This window comes from Eurytemora carolleeae, unplaced genomic scaffold (genome assembly GCF_000591075.1).
Source record: "Eurytemora carolleeae unplaced genomic scaffold, Eaff_2.0 scaffold366, whole genome shotgun sequence".
NCBI lineage: Eukaryota > Metazoa > Arthropoda > Copepoda > Calanoida > Temoridae > Eurytemora > Eurytemora carolleeae.
In genome coordinates, this window is record NW_019396319.1 from 232179 (window position 1) to 257901 (window position 25723).

Here is a 25723-nt window from a genome sequence, read left to right on the forward strand (position 1 = left end):
AAACAACTTCCAATCAATTTTTACGGTTCTAAACTTCGGGTATTCGACCATATTCCCGAAAAGACGATTAAAGTCGCTCTACCGCCACATCCAGTACGGTGCCCAAGGAGGCGTGGTTAATGCATGTACCGGACCGTCCGCCCAATCTATGCGAGGAACCGTTCTGGTACAAGGGTTTGAACCAGGCGGGTTGGCGGAGTAAAATGCGGGAAAGTTGGTCCTCCGTGCAGCTCGGGCACACAGTACACTTCAGCCTACTTTGACAATTCACACATGATAAAACTTTCCGCGTGAAAAGAGGCCTTATTGTAGCTCTTCACTGCTAGTCTGGGCAGCGACAATTTGGTTTTCGGTTGAGCAGTAGACCTCGAAAGAGCCCAGTGTGTTAGCGTCTGACCAAGTTGGTTTCGGTGATCATTGGTTACACCTGCAGAAGATCAATTTAGTGCAGGATTTTAACTCACCTCCTCACACCAACATGAAAGGTAGGTGCCTTCATCAGATTTACTAGATTTACGATGTAGTTAACATATCGACCAGTCTCAACCTTTAAAATTGGTTTAGTGATTTAAAAATGATGATAAGTGATGAGTGAGCAATGTGGGACGAGAGAGTGCATTATAGATTATACGGCTGGGTGGGTTCCTAAGTGGGATCAAAAACGTTAAAAGCGCTAATCTAAAAATAATATCTAAATACCCTGGAAAATTTTAAATATATATCAATATTTAATAAATAATCGGTTCACTAAGCAAAAACATTAAATCTTAAAGGTTATCTATAAAAGCTTTGTCAAATAACCTATAAAATCAAATTCAAGTATTAATGGTACTTTTAAACTTTAAGTCCAAAAATTACTAAATTTTCTTTCATAGATTTTAAAATATTTATTTGAAAAATCAAATTTTATAAATTTAGTTTAAGCTAAAAAAAATTTAAAACCTCTGGCGGCAATCTCAAAAATAAGATATGAAAATTTGAATGAATGATTTATTTTAAATAATCTAAAAATGTAACTTTCTTTTATAAAAGCCACAGAATAGGATCAATTGTATAACTGAGCGATGAAGGTTTTGGGTCGTCATTGTTTTTGTTAAGCTAGGTACAATTATACAACAAACAGTTAAAATTGTATCATTTTTATCATTCTCCCTGCCATGATACAGCTGACATAGAAAGAGTAAAGTACTTGACAAATTAAAGCAGGACTGAGTGATTTTTTTATTGTGAGGAATACTTGTGATGTGTGATATTGTGCTTGTTGGTTGTTGTGTGTGGATGTAGATTTTGTGTGATATTGTGCTTGTTGGTTGTTGTGTGTAGATGTAGATTTTGTGTGATAATTAATTGTGAGTATGTTTATGTTGTCTGTATATCCTATGTAAATGTTTGTGTCAGTATGTTTGTGGGATTATTGTGTGTCTATGGTGTATGATTGTTGTGTGTAAATGTTGTGTGATTTGTGTGTATATGTTGTGTTATTATTGTGTGAGTATGTTTATGTGATTATTGTGTTTAAATGTTGGTATGACATGTTTGTATAAATGTTGTGTGTGAATGTTGTGTGTAAATTTTTTTTGTAAATGTTGTGTGTAAACGTTGTTTGTGAATATTGTGTGATTATTGTGTGTAAATAATGTGCAAATGTTGTGTGTAAATGTCGTGTGATTATGGTGTGTAAATGGTGTATAAATTTTGTCTGTAAATTTTGTATGATTATTGTTTGTAAGTGGTGTTTGTAAATGTTGTGTGTGAGTGTTGTGTGTAAATGTAGTGTGTGATTATTGCGTGTAAATGTTGTAAGTGATTATTGTGTGTAAATGTTGTATGATTATTGTGTTTAAATGCTGTGTGCGATATTGTGTGTAAATGTTGTGTGATTGTTGAGTGTAAATATTGTATGATTATTATGTGTAAATGCTGTGTGTGATTATTGTGTGTGAATATTGTGTGATTATTGCGTGTAAATATTATATGATTATTGTGTGTAAATGTTTTGTGTGATTATTGTGTGTAAATCTTGTTTGTGATTGGGGTGTAAGTATGTTGGGTGATTATTGTGTTTTAAATGCAGTTTGATTGTTGTTTGAATATATTTGTGTGAATATTGTGTGTGACTGTTGTGTGAGATTATTGTGTGTAAATTGTGTGTGTTATTAATGTGTGTAAATGTTGTGTGAGATTTTTGTGTGTAAATTTTGTATGTTATTATTGTGTGTAAATGTTGTGTGATTATTGTTTGTAAATGTTGTGTAATTATTGTGTGAAAACGTAGTATGTAAATGTTGTGTGTGATTATTGTTTGTAAATGTTGTGTGATTATTGTGTGAAAACGTAGTATGTAAATGTTGTGTGTGATTATTGTTTGTAAATGTTGTGTGAAAATGTTGTTTGTGATTATTGTTTTTAAATGTTGTGTGATTATTGTGTTTAAATGTTGTGTGATTATTGTGTGTAAATGTTGTGTGATTATTGTGTGTAAATGTTGTGTGTGATTATGTTGTGTAAATGTTGTGTGATTATTGTGTGAAAATGTTGTGTGTGACTATTGTTTGTAAATGTTGTGTGTGATTATTGTGTGTAAATGTTGTTTGTGATTATTGTTTGTAAATGTTGTGTGTGATTATTGTTTGTAAATATTGTGTGTGATTATTATTTGTAAATGTTGTGTGATTATTGTGTGCAAATGTTGTGTGTGATTATTGTTTGTAAATGTTGTGTGTGATTATTGTTTGTAAATGTGGGGTGTGTTTATTGTGTGTAAATGTTGTGTGATCATTGTGTGTAAATGTTGTGTGATCATTGTGTGTAAATGTTGTATGTGATTATTGTTTGTAAATGTTGTGAGTGATTGTTGTGAGTAAATTTTGTGTGTGATTATTGTGTGTAAATGCTGTTTGTGATTATTGTGTGTAAATGTTTGGGTGGTCTCACTCTCCACTTGTATATTCAAGGTTGGAGTTCAATTTAGATTATCCGTATTATTTCTCTTTAAATCTTATTCTTCAATCTTCATATAAACCCTCCTCTTCTCCTTTAATACCCTCCTCCCAGTCCCTACCCTTCTCCTGGAGGAAAGTTTTATTCTTAGTTTTATAAAAAAAAATTTCATCCTCTGAAGGGGCTGTCGACATAACTTCAAAGTTGTAAGTCCAATTCACAATGTTATCCTAGTTTTCTTTCTGAAAACTAGTTAAAGCTTTTTTTAATATTTCCACATCAACTTTCTTATAGTTTACACAAATTATTAAAGGTCAAGAATGTTTTAGACTTTCATAAATCTATCTTTCTAACAATTATTGGTATAACTTACATTGTGTAGATTTATCAAGCTTAAATGCTCTATACACATAATTCAAGCCTACTGCTTGGCACAAGCTGTCTTGACAGTAACACCTAACCCCTCTGATCCCTCCCCCCCCCTGACCCCTTGTGACCCCTTGAGTGGAATACAATAGATGAACCCCGTGGTAAAAACCCCTTGGCTCCCTGTCGCGAAAACTCGTCAAGATATGAAACCCAAGATGGATTTTATGTGGGTGGGTGGCAGGGAAAACAATGTCAGAAAAAAACTTAAAATTTTGTTTGTTAAACTAAATAACCGAATTTACAAAAAAAAATGTTGTTAGAAAATGATAAAATAATGTTTTTAACTGTTCAGAAAAATTGTTGAAAATTATTCAAATAATAAAAAAAAAACTGTTCTGAAATTCTCAGAAAAAGTTTCTTCTAACATCCCATGCTAATTTGACCAACTTATTAAAAATAAGAACAGCTGTTATTTTGTTATGTTTCGTGTATCTCTTTTTATAATTGTTTACTAATATTATACTTTACAACTAAGTATTGCCACCATAAACAAGTTTATAGTCAAATTTTCGTGGATTTTTAAAACAATTAGAATAAATATAATATTTTTCAGAGAAAAGAAGAGTTATTATTATGCAATAAAAACTAAACAATTTCAAGGCGAAAAAACATTTTCCTATAACCTATACCGAATATTTTGAAGTTACTATCTTCAAAATTATTAACAGAAAGTTAGGTATATCTCACATACGCTTAATAATTGGGAAGAACATTTGATCCTTAAAAATAAAAAGTGATTAAACTTTCAGAAATTTTTTTAAATATGTAAATTCTTAGACACCCTTTGTCCATGATAAGTCATTTTAGTCCGAATGATACTGAATAGTTGAACGGACGCTCATAATTCAAGCCAACTGAGCAAGAAACGGGAGCAGGCATTATTTAAATGAGCCCACATGCCCATATATGGAGAACTCAACAAGTTCTGGAAACTTAGACAAAACTTGGTGAAAAAGTCAGGCATTCAACGGTAAAGGTACTGTCGGTGTAGTTTTTGTGATTCTCCAGTTAAAAACGGACATGTTTGATTCACAGCATTACCCTTCAAATCCTTATTATGAACAAAAATGTGGAAGATATCCCCGTTTTCTACATTAAAAACTGTAAATTTTCTGAGCTGAAAACTTTAAAATGAGATATCCTTAATCCCGATTACTTAATCTGAGTATCCAATGGACAAACTTTTGTCCTTTTCTTCTTAAACCGTTCTTTCTTGAATATAGTAGAAAAAAATCAAAAACCGGTTTTTCTAAATTAGAGAGTTCCTCCCATTTCTGTATATAATCGTAAATGGCGAGCAAAATTTCAAATTTATCGGCATCATATACGCGAATTTAATAGCTTTTCAGGATTCAAGTACATGATTAGATTAGTCTCAGTATTATGAAAAAGAGAGGATCACGCATTAATCTTGATATCCACCATTCTAAAGTTTTCAGCTCTGGTCATATCCTCAATTTTTTTTCTGGAGCAAATTATTAATATCAATATAACAGAGAGCAGTTATTAACTAGACAATGAGGATAATTCATGCATTCTTCATCATTGGTTAAACAGCATTGTTGTGAATAGGACATACCACTCTGTAAACCCGGCATAAACTTTAGTTTTCTGACTTCTTTAATTGTTTATTTCGAGTTTTTCTATTAAAAAAGTGTGAGAGATATATCTAGTCGTGTTTATAATACATCATTAAAGCCTATTTGAGAACCTTTCCCACTTTATATTTTGTAAAATCTTTACAATATTAAATTCTCTTTGACCTGAAAAAGCGTGTAGGGGGGCATCTGTTCTGTAGGGTTAACAAAGAAAATACAATTAGATAAATTATGTTATAATGTTCATCAAGTATATATTCAATAATTATATTCTATCATTGTATTATCCATTATTTATATGATTGCATTAATTATCATCTTTAAAATTATAACGTTCTTTTTTATATTCTATCTTAAAACAATATTTTATGTCGCAGTTTACATAAGCTTACGTGTACATATATGTACATTATAGAACCTCGAAATAAAGGATAAAATTTAGTTGGATTTTCTATGTACAATGTACATATATCCAGAATGTAATGGCCACTGAGAATATATCTTATAAACCAGTCAGCCGTGAAAATCTCTTACAATACGTTCTCTTCAATACAATGGAGGTCATCCAAACCTGGGAGGGGGAGGAACATATATCTAACAGAGAATCAAATTCTAAATGTGACGTATTCACCCCGTGGTCGTGCTTGTTCAATTTCAACTTGAAATTGTTGTCATGCCTCATACAGTCCTAGCTCCTCTTCATTCACATTCCTTATACATCATACAAGGGGACCCATACAGTTGTGGAATAGAAAGACGACTGTTATGCGCCCTCCACTTAAACCCGCTATCTCTTCATATAACTGCATTACGCACCGAAAGCTTAGTTGAGGTTGATATATAATTTGAAATAATTCAATGTGCCAGTAACGCAGCATTATAAGGACCCACTTCACTAGACAATGTGATTTTTCAAATATACATAAGGATTGCTTTTGAATATCAATTCGTAAAAAAAGCAAATTGCAAAAATGATGATAGAACTATATATTTAAAAAAGATGTATTAAAACTGTTGGCAAGTGTATTAAAATTTAAACTAATGACTGTATAATTAGTGTGCATTTGGTGAAGGTTTAAAAGGGTAAAATTAACCGTATCACTGGTATCTTGACAAGTATATACAAGGCGTTTAAATACAATCATTTAAATATATTTTAAACAATTTCATGACTCTAGAGTAACAAGTTAATAATAGCTCTCCAACAACTCCATGTTCTAATTATACTCAATCTAATTAATATTTTGCAAGGTAATATACGCATTTTTAAAGGGACTGCCCTTAGAATTCTAAGAGACCTTTTGTTTTATAATGGGTCTTGCCAAATTTACAATGGTACCCTTCAAATCTATAAATAATGTGGAAGATATCGGCGTGTTAAGCTTGAAAATTGTTTGAAAGAAATTAAGTCTGTATCACAAACTCTGATATATAAGTGTAAGCCCAATGGCGTAGACCTTTGTTATTTCAAAGTATGAATTTGGATAGATCAAATAATCTAAGTTTGAAATATCAAAGGTTTGAACCGCCAGGATCCAAATATAGGGATTAGAAAATTTGAGTTTGTATTCTTGTTGAAAATAACCAATTTATCGTATTCGTTCTAGATCAGACATAATTTAAAAGATACCGTTGTGAATCGGACATACCCCTCTTTTAAAATATGTTTACAGAATTCTGAATTTTAAATTTAGTTCCTGTATTCGAGAAGGTCTAAAATGCCGACATAAAGGTATATCTGATTAGGAAATGTCATACAGAAATTCTTAGCCTGAAAATATTATTTAATTGGTTCTAAAGATAACTCTACATCCAGGGGTTCCAAGAACATCACATTAATATCTTATCTTTTTAATACAAAAAAATCCATCTTTTTTCCACTTTATAAAAATGTGAAGTTAGAAATTCAAAAGCAAAAACGTGAAAATCTTCGAAAATAATTATTCTTTTTTAAATGAAAATAAAATTTTTGCGAATAAAATTAACAAGAAAGAATTGGTAGCGAGACGCCTTTCAGAACTATATTTTAATGTAATTTGTTCCACCCTATTATTTGATCAGGTTTTTTGATAAATTATTCTTTTTTGATGAAAAATATTCTTATTTAATGGGACTATCAGGCTGAGTGCATTTGAATGCATAAGATCTAGATAAGATTTAAATCTTATTAAAAACTTTTCAACTAGATAATACCGATATTGTACTGGACAAACAATTGAATTGTAAACAAACAACAGGATCAACGGGGTGTACGGCAATGTTTTCAATCTTGTAAACGTATATTCAATGATAACAGGCTAAGCTCCATTAAACCTCCTTTTCCTCCTCTTTCAACTCATACTTAATTTTTCATTCATTATTTTCTTAAGATGACAATGGTTTAATTTGATTAATATCTTGAATTCGAACCCAATTTTATTTCTTGATATATTTATGTGTAAAGAAATAAGTCTTTGTCAAAAACTTTGATTTTCTAATCCCATATCTTTGCAACCCAATGTCGTAGAACGTAGTTATTTCAAAATATGAACTCTGTTAGATCAAATAATCACAGTTTGACTTATCAAAGATTTAGGTTGCGAAGATATAGAGATTAAAACATTTGAGTTTGTGGCAGAGACTCAATTCCTTTGACACCAATATTCTATCAAAACTTTCAAATTTCAGACATGTTATTTGATTAACTGATCATGAGCCGCNCCTGTTAAGTCCTGAGAATTGAATTATCAGCTGTGACTCTGTGTTTGATCTCTGCCAGTATCTCAAGGTATACATGGAGCTAGCTCATCAAACCCGTCCTTGTCAAATCAATCTATACTCTCATCTTACACTATCCAACCCTATCTATCTGTCTATTTCTCCGTTTATCTTGTTGTCTATCAAAATGTCAATCTTAAATTCTATCTTTTCCCCGAGTACACTTTTTTTCTCATAGTTTATTAGAGTATAACTTTCTATATTTTTTTACATGTATTGCAAATATACTTTTTATTTTTTTTTTTATTTTTATCTTTTAATGAAATATGTGAAATGTGTTGCTTATTTTTTTGTTTTACAGTTAATGTAGTTCTTGTCTTTTTTATTCTTTTTACAATTTCGGGTTTAAATATATATCTACGTTTTGTAAAACAGATATGATGAAGTGCTGTTCTATATATCCAAATAAATCGTATTGTTGATTTTAAGAACATTTAACATTTCTTTTGCCACAGTTAAATAAGGGAGTTAATTAAAAAAATCCCCTCCCCCCAATTTTCATTTCTTTTTACCGATGTCATTTTATAAAGTTGTATACCACCCAACCACTGGCCTTCATAAATAGATGGATAAAGTGGAACTCTCTTTCTTAATTAAGCTCTTATCTTTATACATTCCTCAAATATCAAAATGTCTGTCATTCCTCCGTCTGTCTGTCTGTCTGTCTGTTTCTATCTGTTTAAGATAATCCTAGTTCTCACAGTGTCGGTTTCTATTGTGTGATGTTTATCTTAACCCTAGAATTTACAGGAAATCAGACATCCCCCCCCTATATTTTGCCATACATTATGCTTTTTTCCGTTGACACTTTATGGGGATTTATTTCTTTTTACCACCATTCAAGTTTTGTATTTAATAGACAGCACCACAAGTGTTTATTTTTCTGCATACTGTACATATACTGTTGTACAAGTCTCAGACAATGTACATATTGTACAAAAGGTTGTAATGGTTACCTGGTTCTCTTGTAGTTTCGGAGACCTTTAATTTTAATGGTTTATTCTACGGTGAACACTGTTCAGTTGAAAGCTATACATCCTCTGAATATATACTTTCTTTCTGCTTTTGTTCTGATAATGTTTAGTGATTCATAAACATTTTAACAGTTATTTGATCTTTTTAGTTCCAATTTTAACGAAATCGACGTCACGGCTCAGTCCTATACTACTATCTAATTTAAGGTTTTAAGTCTTAAATTTAAAAAAATACTACTCTCGCCACATCTTAAAAAATGAAACCAGCGTGTCTGACATGATTAGTATAATGTTCTTGTGTTTGGATTGTGTAGAAAATCTATAATTTAGAACATAATCTATCTTTGTCTTGTTGGAGAAGCGGAATAAATTGAGTTGATTGTAAACCAATCTATCACAGTCCATCCTTATATTATTTACATATAGTTTTCTCCATTCTAGTCAGTTCTAATCGATTATATGTCATCCTAGTTCATCCTAGTTTATCCTAGTTCATCCTGGTTCATCCTAGTTCATCCTAGTTCATCCTAGTTCATCCTAGTTNCTTGTGTCCAGTTTATCTGTTGAAGTATATAAACCCTGTAATACGGATACAGGGGATTAAGGTAAATGGATCGCACTGCGTGGGAGAATTAACAATTATGGGACAATGTTCAACAAAACTAAAACCGGATTCTTGAATAAATAACATTTAGGTGAACTAAACCGGTTTTTGGAAGTAATAACACTCAACAGGACTAAAACTGGTTTCATGTAGAAATAACTTAATTAACGAAACTTAAATTCGATGGTTTATACTTCATGACTCTTTTTCATTTTTTTTTCGATTGGCCTTTTTCTGTTCATGTAACTTAAAGTTAATTTATTACTTTTCTTTCTTTATTCCTCGAAATTTTGTTGCTTTCACTCCTGTTTCTACCCACTGTTATATACGTTGCCTGACATATTATTATTAAAATTTCATATCGTTTGATCTTTCTAAAATGTGTTTTTAATCTATTACTTTTAGTTTTAATTACAATGTTTTAACTTAATTCTAATAAAGAACTATAGAATAAAAATGTGAAACCAATTAATTGTCATGGCAAAAATAAATTGCAAAAGTACAAGTTGTTAAAATTTTTGAAAGTACATTAAGTTAAGTACATTTATAAAAAAGAAAATAACATCAAGATATAAAAAGTATAATAAAAATAAATTGGACAAAATTAAATGCATAATATTACAAAGCAATGAGAAATGAAAATAAGAGAGAAACATTGAAAACCAATAATGCTGTGTCAGCCCGCCTGAAAGTATCCTACTTTCAAGAGCTTGCTGGTCAATCTGTTCTGACCGGCCCAGCGCACCGGTCTCCAGGTCTACTGATATGACCTGCAGACCGGCCTGGCTGGCACGGTCAACCTTTAAGACCTTCACCTTGAGCGGCCATCCAGGGCCGGTCAGTTTGGTTGACCGGCCCTGTTGGCAGCTCCCTTGAGGACCCAGAGAGAAGAGAGGGTGTTAAACCCTCTTCTGAATGATAGACCAAGGAGTAGGTTGTAGGTAGGGCCTGAGTGGATAGCCAGAATAGGCTCCTCTTCGAGGAGTGTTGACTCAGGTGGAGTATAAGTTGCATGTAGTAGAGAGGTTTATTAAAAGAAGTCAAGACAAAAAAAATTATTTCTTAATCTATCGGTGTTAAAACAGCAAACTGATGGCTAATTCTTGTCATTTCATCAAATGTGGATTGTTCTCTAATTTCTTTTCTAGTTCCTGTAAACATGCTAGAGGGAGATTCCAGTCAAGGTTGGGATTGTCCAACCATCCCCTGATGGTGGGGGAGATTGGGGGACATTCCAAAGTTCTGGTTATTTCTTCTTCCTCTGATGACGTCGAGGAGCTCCTCGATAGGTGGTCTGCCAGGATTGCAGCTGGAGTGGACATCCTAGGGGCATGTTCAACGTGCACTCTGCAGTGTAGGTAGGATGCAAGGATGTGAACAGTACGAATGATCACTGAAGCTTCTAAGTCGTTTTTCAAATGTTTTCTTCTCCAACCGTGGATCACGGATGTGTTATCAACGAAGAGTATCACTGATGATCCTTTCAAAATTTCAGGGAATGAGAGGAAAGGCAGTAGGATTCCAATTGCTTCTAGCGTGCTGCTTTTAGCTGCTAGTCTTGTGCCCTTCCCGTCCACTGCGTAGAATACAAAATGGGGAGGCCAAGAGATCCTGGAGATCTTCATGAACTTCCTTTGATCTCTGGAGTGGAGGATGGAGGCTGCACCAAACTGCAAGTCTCCAGAGGAGTTTGGGCCGAGGGAAAGGTCTATTCCTGCTGCATCTGACGTACATGTCAATGAGTTCATTGATGGCTGGGTTGGTCTTGGATGGATTGGGAGACCTGATATACTGCTCTTTATCATATTGGACCAAATTGATAGGTCTGATCTGACCACAGTGGGAATGGCAATAAAGTTTTTTGTGTTCCTTTTGAATAGGGACAGTAAGTTGTACAGAGGTTGGCGAAAGGCTTTGGAGAAAGGGGCCATAGAGCCAAAGTGCTCCAGAGAACCAGCTAGTTCTTGAACTTTAAGGAGGTTAGTAACTTTTTTTGACAAGAATGAGTTGATCTGAATCAGCAGCATGTCTGCTTTCTTTTTAGGAAATGACCATGTCTGATTGTTTGAGTTGAACCTGAAGCCTAGCACAACGCCTTCAGTTTGGCAGGTAAAGGCTTTATCGTTATCAGGACAGTCTGGAGCTAGTTCTATGTTGAGACTGGAGCAGAGGTGTTTGTACCTGCGTGAGAATTTTTCGGTCAGTCCTGACCTCCTTGGTGAGACCACTGGGACGTCATCAAGTGTGCGATGTGTCAGGTGCCGTGGAAAACCACTCTGGCAGCAGGCAATGTTCAGGATGAGTTCTCCTAGGTTGTCAAAAGCAGCTACCGAATTTTTTGAACCAAAAACTAAGGAGAGCTCAACGAAGTGTTTGTCTAACCAAGAGAAACCTTGTAGTCTCAAATCTTCTAACTTAACTGGAATATTTTTGTATGCATCGCACCAGTCGTGTTTTGAAAAAATTGCGCCTGGACCTGATTCTAGCAGGGAGAAACTGAACTGTCGGGGGCTCGACATTGTTACTTTCCTGGACGAGTAGGGTTGTATGTTTTCATTGTAGCTGGATCCAGCAGGGCGAGATAAATCCATTACTAGCCTGAGTTTATCTTTTTGTACTATACCATTCATGGAGTTGCTCCTGAAGTTAGCCAGAGGAGCATGGGAGAAGGGGCCTGCAATGAAACCTTTGTAGATCCCTTGGGCAATTGTGTCTGTCACTCTCTCTCCGTGGACTAGTAAGGACGAACCGTTAGGACATTGTAGGCTGGGTAGATTATCTACCTGGAATGCCTTAGCTCCCTCCATTAATGAATTTATCGCACTTTCGCCCCATGGTATGGTTTCTGTAGGGAGCTTGTGTCTGACCTCCATAAATAAAGACTGGAGGAGGTTGAAGTTAATCTTTGTCGTGAGGACAGAAGGTAAAGGGCGAGTGGGAAAAGAGTCCCAAAAGGAGGATTCCGGGATCTTGGAATAATCTTTTAGAGTCGGTATATGGGGCATTTTCTTTTTCCATGCCTTTGGTGGTGCAGTACGAGGAGAGAGAACTGCTGGAGAAGTCAACCAAAGTCTTACTGTACTCCAGTCTTGGGGAAGGCCTAGGTCCTTGTAACTGACTCTCCCTGCAAAATTAATCATATCACCCTGGGAATAAGGAGTAATGACAATAAGATTCTAAGTGTTATGTGCAATGTGTCCTATTATTTCGTAAAATTAGATCAGGGATAATTTTATTTGCAAGAAAAACATGTTTAAAGTTTGATTATATGTTATACATTCTCTTTACTTCGGATATTTCAAATTTTGGACCATCTTCGAAATATACTTCAGTATAATGTGTCAGAATTTATGTTGGACTTCCACCTATTCGTTATTATTGTACAGTCGTTATGAAAATCTCCAATCTGAATTACTTTTTAAAGATTTAAAGATGGAGAAAAACGAGGAAAGTTGTGTTCTATCCTGGAAAGAGTGGATCTGAAAGGATACCCTGACACTGAAATGGATTTAAGTTTCTGGTGTGAAAAAAAAAATTATTTTACTACTTTTTCTTATTATGTAACATGTTAATTTTAGAGAATGTCTTGTTTAACATATATCTTCAGTGGAATTTTCCTGACTAAATGTAAATAGTTCGTTTCCGCAAACAGCAGTTAGAACAAAAATTTTTTGACTTTATTTACAGTTATATTTGTTTTGTTTTTTTCTCAGAAAAGAGTACTGCAGCAGTAACTGCGATTAACTTTAGTGTTAAGGACACCCTCAAAAGGGGTGTGGGAAAAAAAAACAAAAAAAACAAACAAACAAACCGGAGATTGAGTCAAAACTGGGTCCACTTATACAGTAAATAATTAAATTTGTGTCCTAATTTCGGTTTGGTGATCAATCATTGAAGCTGGGAATATTAGAGTGCTCACAATGGATATAGAAATCATTGGTCCAAATGTTGTATTCTTTAATTAAACCCAGAATGTTTAAAACATAGATAAAGTGAAACAGCCAAAAGGGATATATATAATTTGAAAAAATTTCCAATGCTAACGGGCACTTTGTTCATAACTCAATAAAATTTTATTTTTTGTACTATGTATATATATGAATGTATGGATAGTTTTATAATCCAAACGATTACGTAGCCAAGAATTCCTTTCGTTTTTATTTACTCTCTAAAACTAGTGTTCGCATACATTAAGATAAAAATAAGTTATTTATTGAACTAAAAAATAAAACAAACATTTGATATTAGAGTTCAGACTAAATAAAATGATATAAGATTTTTATGGTTTTGGCATGATTTACTGAGGTACATATGCATTAAGCTCTCTATAAGGTCTGTTGTATTAGAAGACTGGAGTGAAGTACTGAATTATACATTAAAAAATGAGAAAAACAAACTTTTTTTTTATTGTATAAACTTTACGGACATCTGCAATATCTATGGATGAAGAGATCATTGAGAAAGACAAGATTGACTAATTATTAATTTTTAGGATGATCTCTCGCAGGGTGCTTTCGTCCACAAATGTTGCAGATGTGTTTTAGAATTCTCGGAAGGCTACCGTCCTTCGAGTTTGTCTGTTTACAACTCTGATCAGCCTGGTTCGGACATCTGCCCAAGTTGTAACGATAACATACATTGTTGTTGACTGCTTTCTTGTAAGCTGCATCCTGGGCGGATTTAGGTGAGGTGATCCTCGGAATAGTGTAGTTCTGTTTTCCTGACAAAGCCAAGGATTGAGAATTTTGTTTTTCATAAGGGTTCATTGACGTCCTTAGAGGGGTGTGTGGCGAGAAGATTGATGAGTTCAGAGAGGTGTTCCTGGCTAGAAAGAAGTGCCATGATACAAGAAGATTTTCGGCGCTGAGTGGAGGAGAGCTTCTGGACTGCCAAGCTTTGGCATTTTTCAGCATGGTTTCGTTTGTAAACTTCGTCAGGACAGACGCTTGCTCTTTCTCAGGGATCAGATTCTTGAAGTACTGATGATGCTCGAAGAAATTTATTAAGGCTAGTGGAGCTGGATACCATGGAAGAGCTAGGTAGGAAGCTGTGAAATAGCTTCTGATCGCTTCCTTGAAGTCGATCATGCTTCCTATCTCGATCAGGGATTCAGTTACTCCTATTCCTTCTCCTGAAGCTAGTAGAGCAAATGAGGCACGAGAGCTGTCTGAGGCTACTCCTGAGTTTGCTCGTGAAAACATCTTCAGGTTTAACAATTCAGAGCCCGGATTGTGTACTTCAAACCATCCTCGATCCGTTACTGTTCCTTGTAGACCGAAGAACTCCAGGTCGTAGTCTTTTGTAGGTTTGATCCCTCCGGAAGGTAGTATCGACTTAGCAGTAGACATGAATTCTGGGACTGATGTCCTTGGATATCTGTCCAATCTAACTGGACAAAGAACGTGGGCTGAGTCATCCAGGTGATTTCCTGTGTGTTGTGGTGTTAGGAGGCTGTTAGAGTTTGAAGCCAGTAGGTCTTTCAGGCCCTGTTTTGTGAGATCTTGTTTGTTTGGCTTATTGCCAAATTTTACTAGGTCTGTGTACTCTAGCCTGTTAATTAGAGAATCTGGGAGAGATTTGGTCAACTCAAATTTTTCTCTGATACTTTTTAGTTCTTCAGCATCGTATGCTCTTATCCCTCGAGCAGGAGAAGAAGGTCTGGAGGTCAGGATGTTGAGACCTTGGTCCTGTGATGCTGTTGTAGCAAGGCCTGTTGGAGGAACTGGACTGTGAATTTGATCCATTATCTCCGTGAAGCCTTGTTGTGTGATGGCTGCTTCGTCGTCGAGTTGAGCTCGAGCCGCATCATCCAGGCTGGGAGGACCTGTAACAGAAAATTCTATAGTTCTTGATTAAACGGGAGAGATTTGATGGACAAGATAGACTAGAATTTTTTCTTATTTTTTCATTTATGAGAAAGAATCGCTTTTCCGTGTTGGAACAGAGCGTGTGATAAGAAATGAGTAAGGTTTGAGAGATGATTAAATAAATTGTAGATGAAACACAGTAAAATATAGCTATACAGCTAAAAATTTTTAGTCTCTTATTATAAAAGAAGACTTTGAAAGAGGGAAAAGATACAAAGAGGGGTGGGGGGGGAATACCTATGTTGGTTATAGGGAGTGGAAGTTGAAAGACAAGGCGACAGAAATCTTCTCGAATAGTTTCTTCTTCTGCTGTGTGTTCAGTCTTTCGTATCTGTCACTGCTGTCTGAGTTCCATCTACTCCAACCACGAACCACATTAGTGTCCAGTAAGTCTGGAGTACGTTGTAGTTGGCTTGGGATTCCTGCTCTAAAACTATGGGCTGAAATGGAGTGATCTGACAAATCGACTCTTTTCTTTAGCAATTCTTTCAGGGCTAGGTTGATGTACTGGATATTCAACGGAAAACCTTCATCATCTCTGAAGAGTGGCAGGTGCGCTTCAAGCTGTTTCTCCTTGCACACATGTAGCAGCTTTCTTACTGCTACTACTGGACAGAGATTGAGGTGGGGAAAAGGAAATAAGTGAAGAAATTCTCCTCCGGTTAACCCTGATTTAGGTTGTCTGAGGTGTATGAGTATGTTTGAGTCTCTGTCCAGGACATCTCTTATTCTCAGGGTTGCATTCGGGTCATATGACGTTCTGGAATTAGATACCAGTTCCCCCATCCGTGCTGAGGCAAAGAATGCTAGGGAGAAAAGAGCCCAAAGAGATGTTTTCAGGTAACCTGACAATGGAGAATTGTTGATTTCTTCCTGAAGTATTCGTAGGATAGGTATGGAGACATGTCGACGACGGTTTGCCAAAGATGAGGGAGAGTTTATATTCTTTGCTCCTTTTATGATTAGTTTTATATGCTCGTCCTGAAGGAAGGAAGGAACAGAGAAACCTCTGATAATGTGTAGGTATCTGAGACCTGCTAGGTACGACGATACTGTGGAAGGAGACAGCCGACCAGAGCTCAAAGAAAATGTGGTGTATGCTCTGATTATTCCTAACTCAAGAGGCCAGGAGTGGCTGGAACGGGTTTCTTTTTCAAATTTTCTGAAGCTGTTCATGGCTGAGGAATAGCTGCTCCATGTGGCTCGGGATAATGAAGCATGGATGAACTCTCTTGTCTTGGCTAGGATTGGCATGGTTGGAATGGAATGATTGTTAGCCAATATGGATGAAGAGTCGACAAAAATTGATGGACTTAACAGAGGACTAGCACTGAATTTTGAAAAGGATGATGGGTAAGGAATAAAATTTAATGTTTGGGGGGGGGTAGGGTTAAGAATTGTTCTTGAAGGAGGGGGGGGTGTTGTAGTTTTACCTTGCTGGATCTGGGTATCGCTATCAGTTGAAGGAGACGTCCTTCTCCTCTTTGCTGGAGCCTCAATGATTGTCTGAGGGTGAGCTGGAATTGCCAGGTCAGCTGAGAATCCAGTTATCACGCTACCCGCATGAGGGTGGCTAATGAACTTGGAGGCCTTGTCTGGTGGTAGGTGTTCTAGACGACCTATCATTGCGTAGAGCTGTTCCAGTCCTACAAATAGGAGAAGTATGATATATAAATAGGCTTTGTATTGTGTTTTGAAAGCGGTGCTTAGGATCTGGATCCGGAACCAATGGGTAAAACACCAACTAAAAACTGTAAAACTTTACTCCTAAAACCTTCGTCTGAGCTTTGAAAATGATAGAAATATAAAAAAAATTTTATTTCTGAATGGTTCATCAAGTTTTAGGATCCAATTTATGCAAAATGGAACTAAAATTTTAGATTATTTTTTGTGAGGAAAATTTTTCTGAAGTTATGAAAGGAAATGACATAGGGTTAAGTGTTAATCAGATTTTATCATAAGAGAGAAGAAATTGAGAAAATTTTTTGAAAAAAAATTTTGTTTGCTTTTGGCTCAAGACTTGAATAGTGTACAGGGAGAAAAGGATTTTTTGGAGTTAAGTGTTTATCAAGTTGGGCAAAATACCAAATGGGATTAAATAAGAAAAGAAAATTTTTTTTTTATTTTTGTGAAGAAAGAAGTCTGTTTAGATTTTGAGGAATTTTAAATTTGGCTGTTGATCAAGGAGAACAGATCTTTTCCTTTTGGTTTTGTAATGTTTATCAAGTAGAGCAAAATACCAAATGAAGCAAATACGAAAAAAATTTTCCTGTGAAAAGAAATTTATTTACAAATTTTGAGGAAAAATGTTTTTCTTTTTTTAAAATTTTTTCAGTGCGGATCCAGGATCCGGAGCTGGTCTCCTGATACTGAAAACCGGGTCAGAGTCAGAAAAACTGTGTTCAGGATCCGGATCCGTTGGATCCCCAAGATTTTAGCTTGCTGGATCCGGATCCAGATCCGCAAAATATGCGGATCCACGGATCCGGACCCAAGGGGTAAAATATCAACCAAAATTTGCAAAAAAAATCTTTTTTCTCCCAAACACCAAATCTGAACTTTTGAAAAGAGAGATTATTAAAAGTTTCTTCCTTTCTGAATGGTTCATCAAGTTTTAGTATAAAATAAGCGAAAAATGAAACCAAAATTTGAAATTTTTTGTCGAGAAAAAAAATTCAGTAAATCTTAAAGAAATAACCTGGATCCGGATCCTGATCCAGATTTGGATCCGGATCTATTTATTTATTTATTTTGTAGTGCGGATCCAGGATCCGGATCCTCATCAAAATTGAATGGATCCAAGAACTGGTCAGAAACTATCTAGGATATGCTTGAGCCTGGAATTACGGTTTTTTGGAATTATCCTTGCGAGGTGGTAAAGTAAAAAATTTTCTTTTCAAAAATTAAAAAAAACTGTTTCCTTCCATTTTTCTCTAATTAGGATAAACTAAAGTTAATTAACGGAGTATTATTTTGTACCTGAGCAAATATTAGATTGGTTCTGAGATAGGTTCTGTATGAACAACTCTTTGTCGTCAAAGATGAAGAAAGTAGGGCGGGGGCCTACCAGACCCTTTTCACGAAAAAAACCACAGGCTGTGGGAATCGCCTGCAACCGGACCGTAGGAGTCGACGGCTGGCTGAGGAGAGGGTGGCTGTTGAGAACAGCAGCTGCGGCCGGCAGGGACTGAACCTCGATTGTCAGAGCGGAGGCAGATGGGCTAGCTGCGATCGCTAGCCGGAGGGCTGCATCCTTGGCTATCTTGGAACCTGAAACATTGTTGTGATCAAGATTGTGTGGTTTTAACTTGAGTATGTATTGTTACAAATTTTAATGTTGTAAGGTTGAGAACCGGTTTGTAAAATTTTAGATTAGTGTTATCTATTCTGGTTTGGAATAATGATAAAAAAAAATTCCTAACATAAACGAGACTATTTTATTACCTTTAGTGGAACTGCTGGCCTTCCATGATTCGATGAATGCATCAGCGTTCAACTCTGGGGAGTTTGTAGAAACTGTTATCAGCTGGAGTTCAACCAATGTTTGAATGTCAGTCCATTCTGTGATCACTGCATTAGGTTGGAATATTGACCTTGCAGGGTATTAAAGATTGTCGGCAAAGTTTCAATACGTAGTTTCAGGGAAGATTAAAGTTTCATATGTCTAATTCACATCTCACGTTAAACTAAAGAAAATTGCACATAAAATCTAAACCTTTTATGTGTTCAATCGTAACTTCTAAAATTGAAGAGTTATCGAAAAGATCTATAATTTCTAATATGTCACGCAATAAATTTGCTTTTCTAATACTTGTGCATAAAATCAAAGCTTGAGGAGCTCATAGGTCATAAAGTTGTACCGTCACTAAAGCTTCAGTAGAAGTAAATATTTCCATTTACTGATCGCACCTATTGAAAGATGCATAACTCTAATTGGACAATGAGATAAAAAGATAGATGTTTCCGTCATACTATTTCTTTTGGTTCAGAATAGACAACAAACAAATAACTGAACCCTGATTGGATCAGGCGCTAATGGACTCGGCATACAAGAGTGACCAGTGTTGTCCTTCTGTCTAGTTTACAGTGATCTGTGTCCTTAAACCCGGAGTAAAAACGAAAAAGCTATACGTTAGAAATACAAGGATATCTCCATTTTCGTTAATTTGGATTGTAACTTTTTAAATTTAGGTTTACTTGATCGTCAACAAACCCCGGCCTGGCCTATCAAATAAAAAATTTTATCAATTATAAGTTTTATAAAACTTAAGAATTGGTGCTTACATATTATATCTTTTATAAGTTAAGGTTACGAATTTAAAATCTTCGTTTTAAAACAAATTGAAGTTTTAAATTTGAATTCTCGAAAATGACTTTTCATGTTATAACATTACAACTTTACTCTTTTTCTTTTTATTTTCTATGTAATTAGTTTGACTTATTTTTGAAATAATCATTATATAATTATATGTTTTGTCTTTAAAATTGATAAGATTAAAATCTTAAAGATTTCATCCTAGACCTCTAAATATAAATGATAGTTATTAAAAATATCTGAGAATATTATTATTTTTACATGTATGTGTTTTTATATTTCTTTATTAGTGAGACCTTTAAAATTTGGAAACAAATTTTTGTATCTCTGAGCAAAGTATTTATGTTAGATTCTCTATTTTATCATGTTCTGTATACATCATACAATCGTCACACCACATCTGTGTTTTATACATAATCAAACCTCTGATTGTCTTGGAATAAACATGAAAAAGATACACACGATGAAACACATAAATAATATCGATTTGGGGGGATGGGGGGGGGGGGGGGGTGGTTAAAGGGGGAATGGTGGTCTCATTCAGGTTATTTCAAAAAACGAAATTAATTACTTAAAATACAGCTTTGTCTGTAAGTCTGTTTAAAGTTATGTCTACAAAAAAGATTTTAACATTCATCATAAAGTTTAAATGTATTTGCTGGGATTTTTTGTACAAAATTTGTCTTTCAAAGTTAAATATAAAATATGTGAGGGGGGGGGAATGGGGTCTAAATTGATGTAGGATGAACCCTAATAGCATTTTTGACAATATTTAGGAATTTCGAATTATTTGATTTAGTGTGATTTCGAGGAATTTGATCAAAATTGCCAATGGGGAGTTTTGTATTATGTTTGGTGTTATATAGCTTGCGTTTTAATCGGGAGGGAATGAAAAGAGTAAGATAAAGAGGGGGCAAATATTAGGGCTTAAAGCGACTGTAGACGTAATTTCAAGTGAATGATTGGCATAATTTTTTCTTTTAAAATTGATCCAAGGAAAAATGAAAGCTGAAAGCTGAAAACTAAGGAAAAATGAAAGGGGGTATAGGCTGAAAGCTAATGAAAAAATAAGGGAATGAATGAATTGGTATTATGTTTAAAGTAAATGTATCAATACAACTGGATAAATGATATTTGTATTCTTGTGTAAGTGAAAATATTAAATTATTATTATTAGATTAGATTAGATTAGATTAGATTAGATTAGGAGGAATGTTACAAGATTATCTCTCGTTTGTAAAATTGTTACTAGAGGGGGGAGTTATTAAATCACAGGGGGAATTTTTCAATCACAAAGCAGCTATACTAGTATGATAATGTATATACTCAAAAACTTTTCAACAAAAAAAAAATAGTCATTCGAATGATCAGTACTAAATAGTTAGATAGTTAAATGGCTAGATGGTTGGATGGTTGGATGGTTGGATGGCTGGTTGGCTGGTTGGTTGGATGGTTGGATGGCTGGTTGGTTGGATGGTCGGATGATTAAATGGTTGGTTGGTTGGATGGTTGGATGGTCGGATGATTGAAAGGATGGTTGGATCGTTGGTTGGAAGGATGGTTGAATGGTTGGAATCGTTGGTTGGAAGGATGGTTGAATGGTTGGATAGTTGGATGGTCGGATGATTAAATGGTTGGTTGGATGGTTGGATGTTTGGATGGTTGGATGGTTGGATGGTTGGATGGTTGATCGGAAGGATGGTTTGATCGTTGGTTGGAAGGATGGTTGAATGGTTGGATAGTTGGATAGTTGAATGGTTGGATGGTTGGATGGTTGGATGGTTGGATGGTTGGATGGTTGGATGGTTGATGGTTGGTTGGATGTTTGGATGGTTGGATGGTTGGATGGTTGGATGGTTGATCGGAAGGATGGTTTGATCGTTGGTTGGAAGGATGGTTGAATGGTTGGATAGTTGGATAGTTGAATGGTTGGATGGTTGGATGGTTGGATGGTTGGATGGTTGGATGGTTGGATGGTTGATGGTTGGATGGTTGGATGGTTGGATCATTGGATGTTTGGATGGTTGGATGGTTGGATGGTTGGATGGTTGGATAGTTGGATGGTTGGATGGTTGGATGGTTGGATGGTTGGATGGTTGGATGGTAAAAAAGAAGTTCATAACTGAAGAACTACAGTCGATTTATGAGGCTAAATAGTATTTCATGTTAATTAAAATGTATTTTATGAAAAAAATAATTGAAAAAAACCTTTACTTTTAAAAGAAACCACCAGTTTCTTTTAAATTGTTGGATAAAATTTGAAATGTCAAACTTAATAAAAAGAATCTTGTAATTTTTAATTGTTGTAAAATAAGATATTCCTTTGTCTGGAAAAAATGTACTATATAAATATAGACTCTAATAGATAAAGGTGAGAGCGGATTAGAATAGAATGATAAATGTAAATGCAGCGTAATTGACCTTTATTTTACGCTTTAATTGGCGTAGCCTTGAACCCCCATCGTATGCTTGAGTTCTTAACACATAACCAGTGCAGTGGAAGCATGGCGGCCACTTGCCGCCACAGCTTCCGGCGGCAGTCAATGGCGGAAAACCATCCCCCTCGACGTGAAACAAAGAATATTTTAGTTGGGTTTAGTCCATTCCCCGCCGATCCCTTAGAAATCCGCAATTTTAATCCGGGATTAGAATTAAATCCGGTCAGCCGTTTGTGATTTTGTCCTGCCGAATTTTAATCCGTCTCCGGTAGGTCTGAAAAATAATAAAACAATTATATATTTAATTCGTTAACATTGCCCCTTTTCATATCATCGCTTTTCCTACCCCCCCCCCCCCCCTCCGGCATACCCCCTCTTTCTTCATCTTTTTTTTCCTATAAAGTCAAGTCTTTTATTAATTGAAAGTATACTATTATATAAGACATATTTATGAAATAAAATAACAATATATCAGTGAAATATATATATATATACGTACAGAGGGAGAAACGAGAAAAATATCTATATATCTCCAGAGTGATATATAGGATACATAATTTATATATTCTTGTTTTGTATACAAAATATATACAGTTATACGTCTTTCGAACAGGGTGTTTCAGATTTTCAAAATAAAAGCCAAAAGAATCTTTTTTTACTCGTGTTGGCAGCTTTATATTTCCATTTCTCGTACTGTACTTTTTTCAACAAAAACTGATTCTATGCTCTTGCTTTAAAAAGTCTCCATTTTAAACTGTTTTTTTTCATTCATTGGAATTAAATATGTCTTCTAAAAATTTCCTTTCAAATGGTGGACGCCAAAATCTATATTATTCAAGTTTAAAGTTTTGGAAATATATGTAAATGACATTTACTATTTATGTTCAGAAATACATTGATTTGCCCTGTACATAACATGTACATAATATACACCCTGTACATAACATGTACATAATATACAATTTCTTTTCTATATTTCCAATGAGGTTGTATGTATTGAAGACCATCAGTAATTTATGGTAATGTTTACACTTGCCTTCACAACAGTGTATATTTGTATGCATATATCAATAACTTTTCTACATTTTTTTTTATATTTGTACATATATGTAGATATAATGATAATTTGACGGCGTATTCAAGTAAATTTCACGTTTATAAATTGAAATCTTTCATACTATCAGTTAAAAAGAATAATAAAGAAAAAAAACATTTTAATTTGATAAATGTTTAAAATAACTGTGCTTAAAATTAAAATTAAAATTAGAGACGTATCTATCTATAATTTCGCACTAAGGACTTGAGTCTTAGTCACAAACTCAAATTTTCTAATCCTTATATCTTAGCAACTTGATGCAAACTTTGATATTTCAAACTTGATTATTTGATCTACCAGAATTCATAGTTTGAAGTATCTAAGGTCTACAGCATTGGATTGCAAAGATATAGGGATTAGAAAATTTGAGTTTGTGACAAAGACTCAAATCCTTTGAAGTTTTTTTCGAGATGATGCAATTGCTAAACACCCTAAAGTTTTAAAGCTCAATAACGATATTTTCATCAAAATTGATAAATATACGCAGAAAAAAATTATGTCAATAATTTGCAGACTTTTTGCTGGGCGCGCTAAATTATGCGCGCTAGAGCCAAATGAATTCATCATAGACGCGCAGAGAAATCAATGGATATATTCTTTCATATTTGATATTCGGAGATATTGCTTACAGTAGACTGATCTCATTGTGTTGGGTGATACAGATGGGGGGAGGGGGGGATACGGGTGTACAAAAATACTTATTAGGGAATACTGGTAAAAGCTATAGTTTTGAATGCTTGTTAATTAACTTTTTGCAACTTATTTTTAAAAGGTTTCTTTTGCGAGAAATCTGATATTAAATAGATTATTTAAACCCTATATACTGCTTCTTTATCTATAAAACTCTTTCTATAATCCTAAAACTGATATATGGTATGTTAGTGACCGTAGATAGATGGGTGTGTGTGTGTGTGTAGGATATCTATATGGTGTGTTGAGTACCCTCTTACTAAATACAAAACCATATTGTAAGGGACCATTTGAAGATTAGGCCAAAGAACAGAGATTAGAACAGAAGGGAAATAAAACAATCTCTCGGTATGTTCAGTCCCTTTGAGTCTGAAAAGAAGTTTAAAGATCAAGATGATTTTGAGAAAATTAAATAATTTTCATGAACAATTTTTTCTATAAAAATATGTTCCATGGCCTGGAAGGTTATATTGCATAAATCTGTGAAGTATACTTGCAGTATGGTAACCGTACAACAAAATGGCGGTTTACACTTTTTTTTGACTAAATTCCACTCTATACTAAACTATTCTCTTTGGATTTGAAAGAGTAAAAGATTATACCCTTCAAAACTGTCAAACCTTGAGATAAATGAAGTTGGGCCTTATAAATGCATTGATTTGATTTAAATCGATCATTAATGGTTATTTCAATGTTTCAGGCAATTAGTTTATATAAGTAATAAGCTATAATTGTACATGTTAGGTTATGCTTAATTGATTTAAATGACACATTATATCCCAATGAATACTAAGCCCTGGTTAGTTTCAAGTGAGTTAAATGGACTGGAAGCGTAATTTGAATTGACGCTTTATTCAAAAATAGCGTTACTCGATTCACAATGGTACCCTTGAACCCTTTATCTGATTAATAATGTGGAAGGTTTAACTCTGATAATTCCTGTTTTCCTCGGGTGAATCGGACAGTGCCATCTTTGCATTGAGGGTCACTTGAAATTACGCTTATAGTCCCTATAAGAGGCTTGAATCTGCTGAAATGAACAAACTTAAATATTCTATCCAATACGTTTTTACAGCATGATGGTGTAAACCTTAGATTTTTAACAATTGTATCTAATAGAATTCATAGTTTAATATTTCAAAAATGTATGACATCCTCGGGGGGAAAAACAGTAGAATTTATGAAAATATATCATTCATGCACATTTCGATATTTTAACCTTTTCTAAAAAATTAGAGGTTAGGTTTACAAAACACTTGAATTGTATAGATTTAATTGAATCCTGGATAATTACAGAAAGACCTGAACAACTGGAAGACTATGATACGATCAAATAATCACTGTAAATTTCTACAAAAAATTATTATCGCAAATATCTAAAAATATCAATATATCCGCACTTGTATATTTTATAAACTAATATTGTTTTCAAAGTTAGTTCTTCATTGGTTTCCAGACGGGTATACACGGTACAGTGAATCTTATTCTGTCCGTTCATGTTAAAGGTTATCCATCTTCATTTCTAAGTGTCAAACTAATTATTTTTTAAATTTAATTATTAATTTGTATAGCTTTATACCTCCAGATTGTCTTTAATAATTTCTTTTGGTCCATTTTTTGCAAGGAAAGTTAATTGAAGTTGCATATACTTTGCGTACATATTGAAACCAGTTCTCTCTGGGCGGAATTTGTAAACAAGAATAGATGCATTCAGTGTTCGTTTAGAATCTTAGGAGGATAAAAGCATTTAATTTTGATAATTTTGATAATTGACATAATAGTTTCCTATGACCAGAATATTTCATTGATTTTTTATGTAAATGATGGATCCCATGTCAGGCTGTGCCATCCGTCTTGTGTTTACATTACCGCTCAGAGACAGCACACTGCAGTACAAAAGATGCGTACACTTCTGAAATAACTTTCCTTGCATTATAACCTCGGTCGATTTCATTTTGTGGTCAACTTGTCTTATGTGCTCTGCGCTAAACAGGTTTCTCTAAATATTTATGTGC

The 25723-nt window shown here is 34.5% G+C and overlaps 1 protein-coding gene across 2 annotated transcripts in view; it reads left to right on the plus strand.

Annotated features, from left to right (window-relative positions):
- Positions 1-212: 212 nt before the first annotated feature.
- LOC111700858 (paired box protein Pax-6) overlaps positions 213-25723 on the plus strand; it is a 29614-nt gene continuing 4103 nt past the window's right edge. Inside the window, exon 1 of one of the 2 annotated variants that reach the window (XM_023471919.1) lies at positions 213-485. In XM_023471919.1, the coding sequence (XP_023327687.1) occupies positions 479-485 (7 nt within the window). In that variant the 5' untranslated portion in view covers positions 213-478. The remainder of the gene's footprint in view (positions 486-25723) is intronic. The other variant, XM_023471918.1, reaches the window with a different exon arrangement.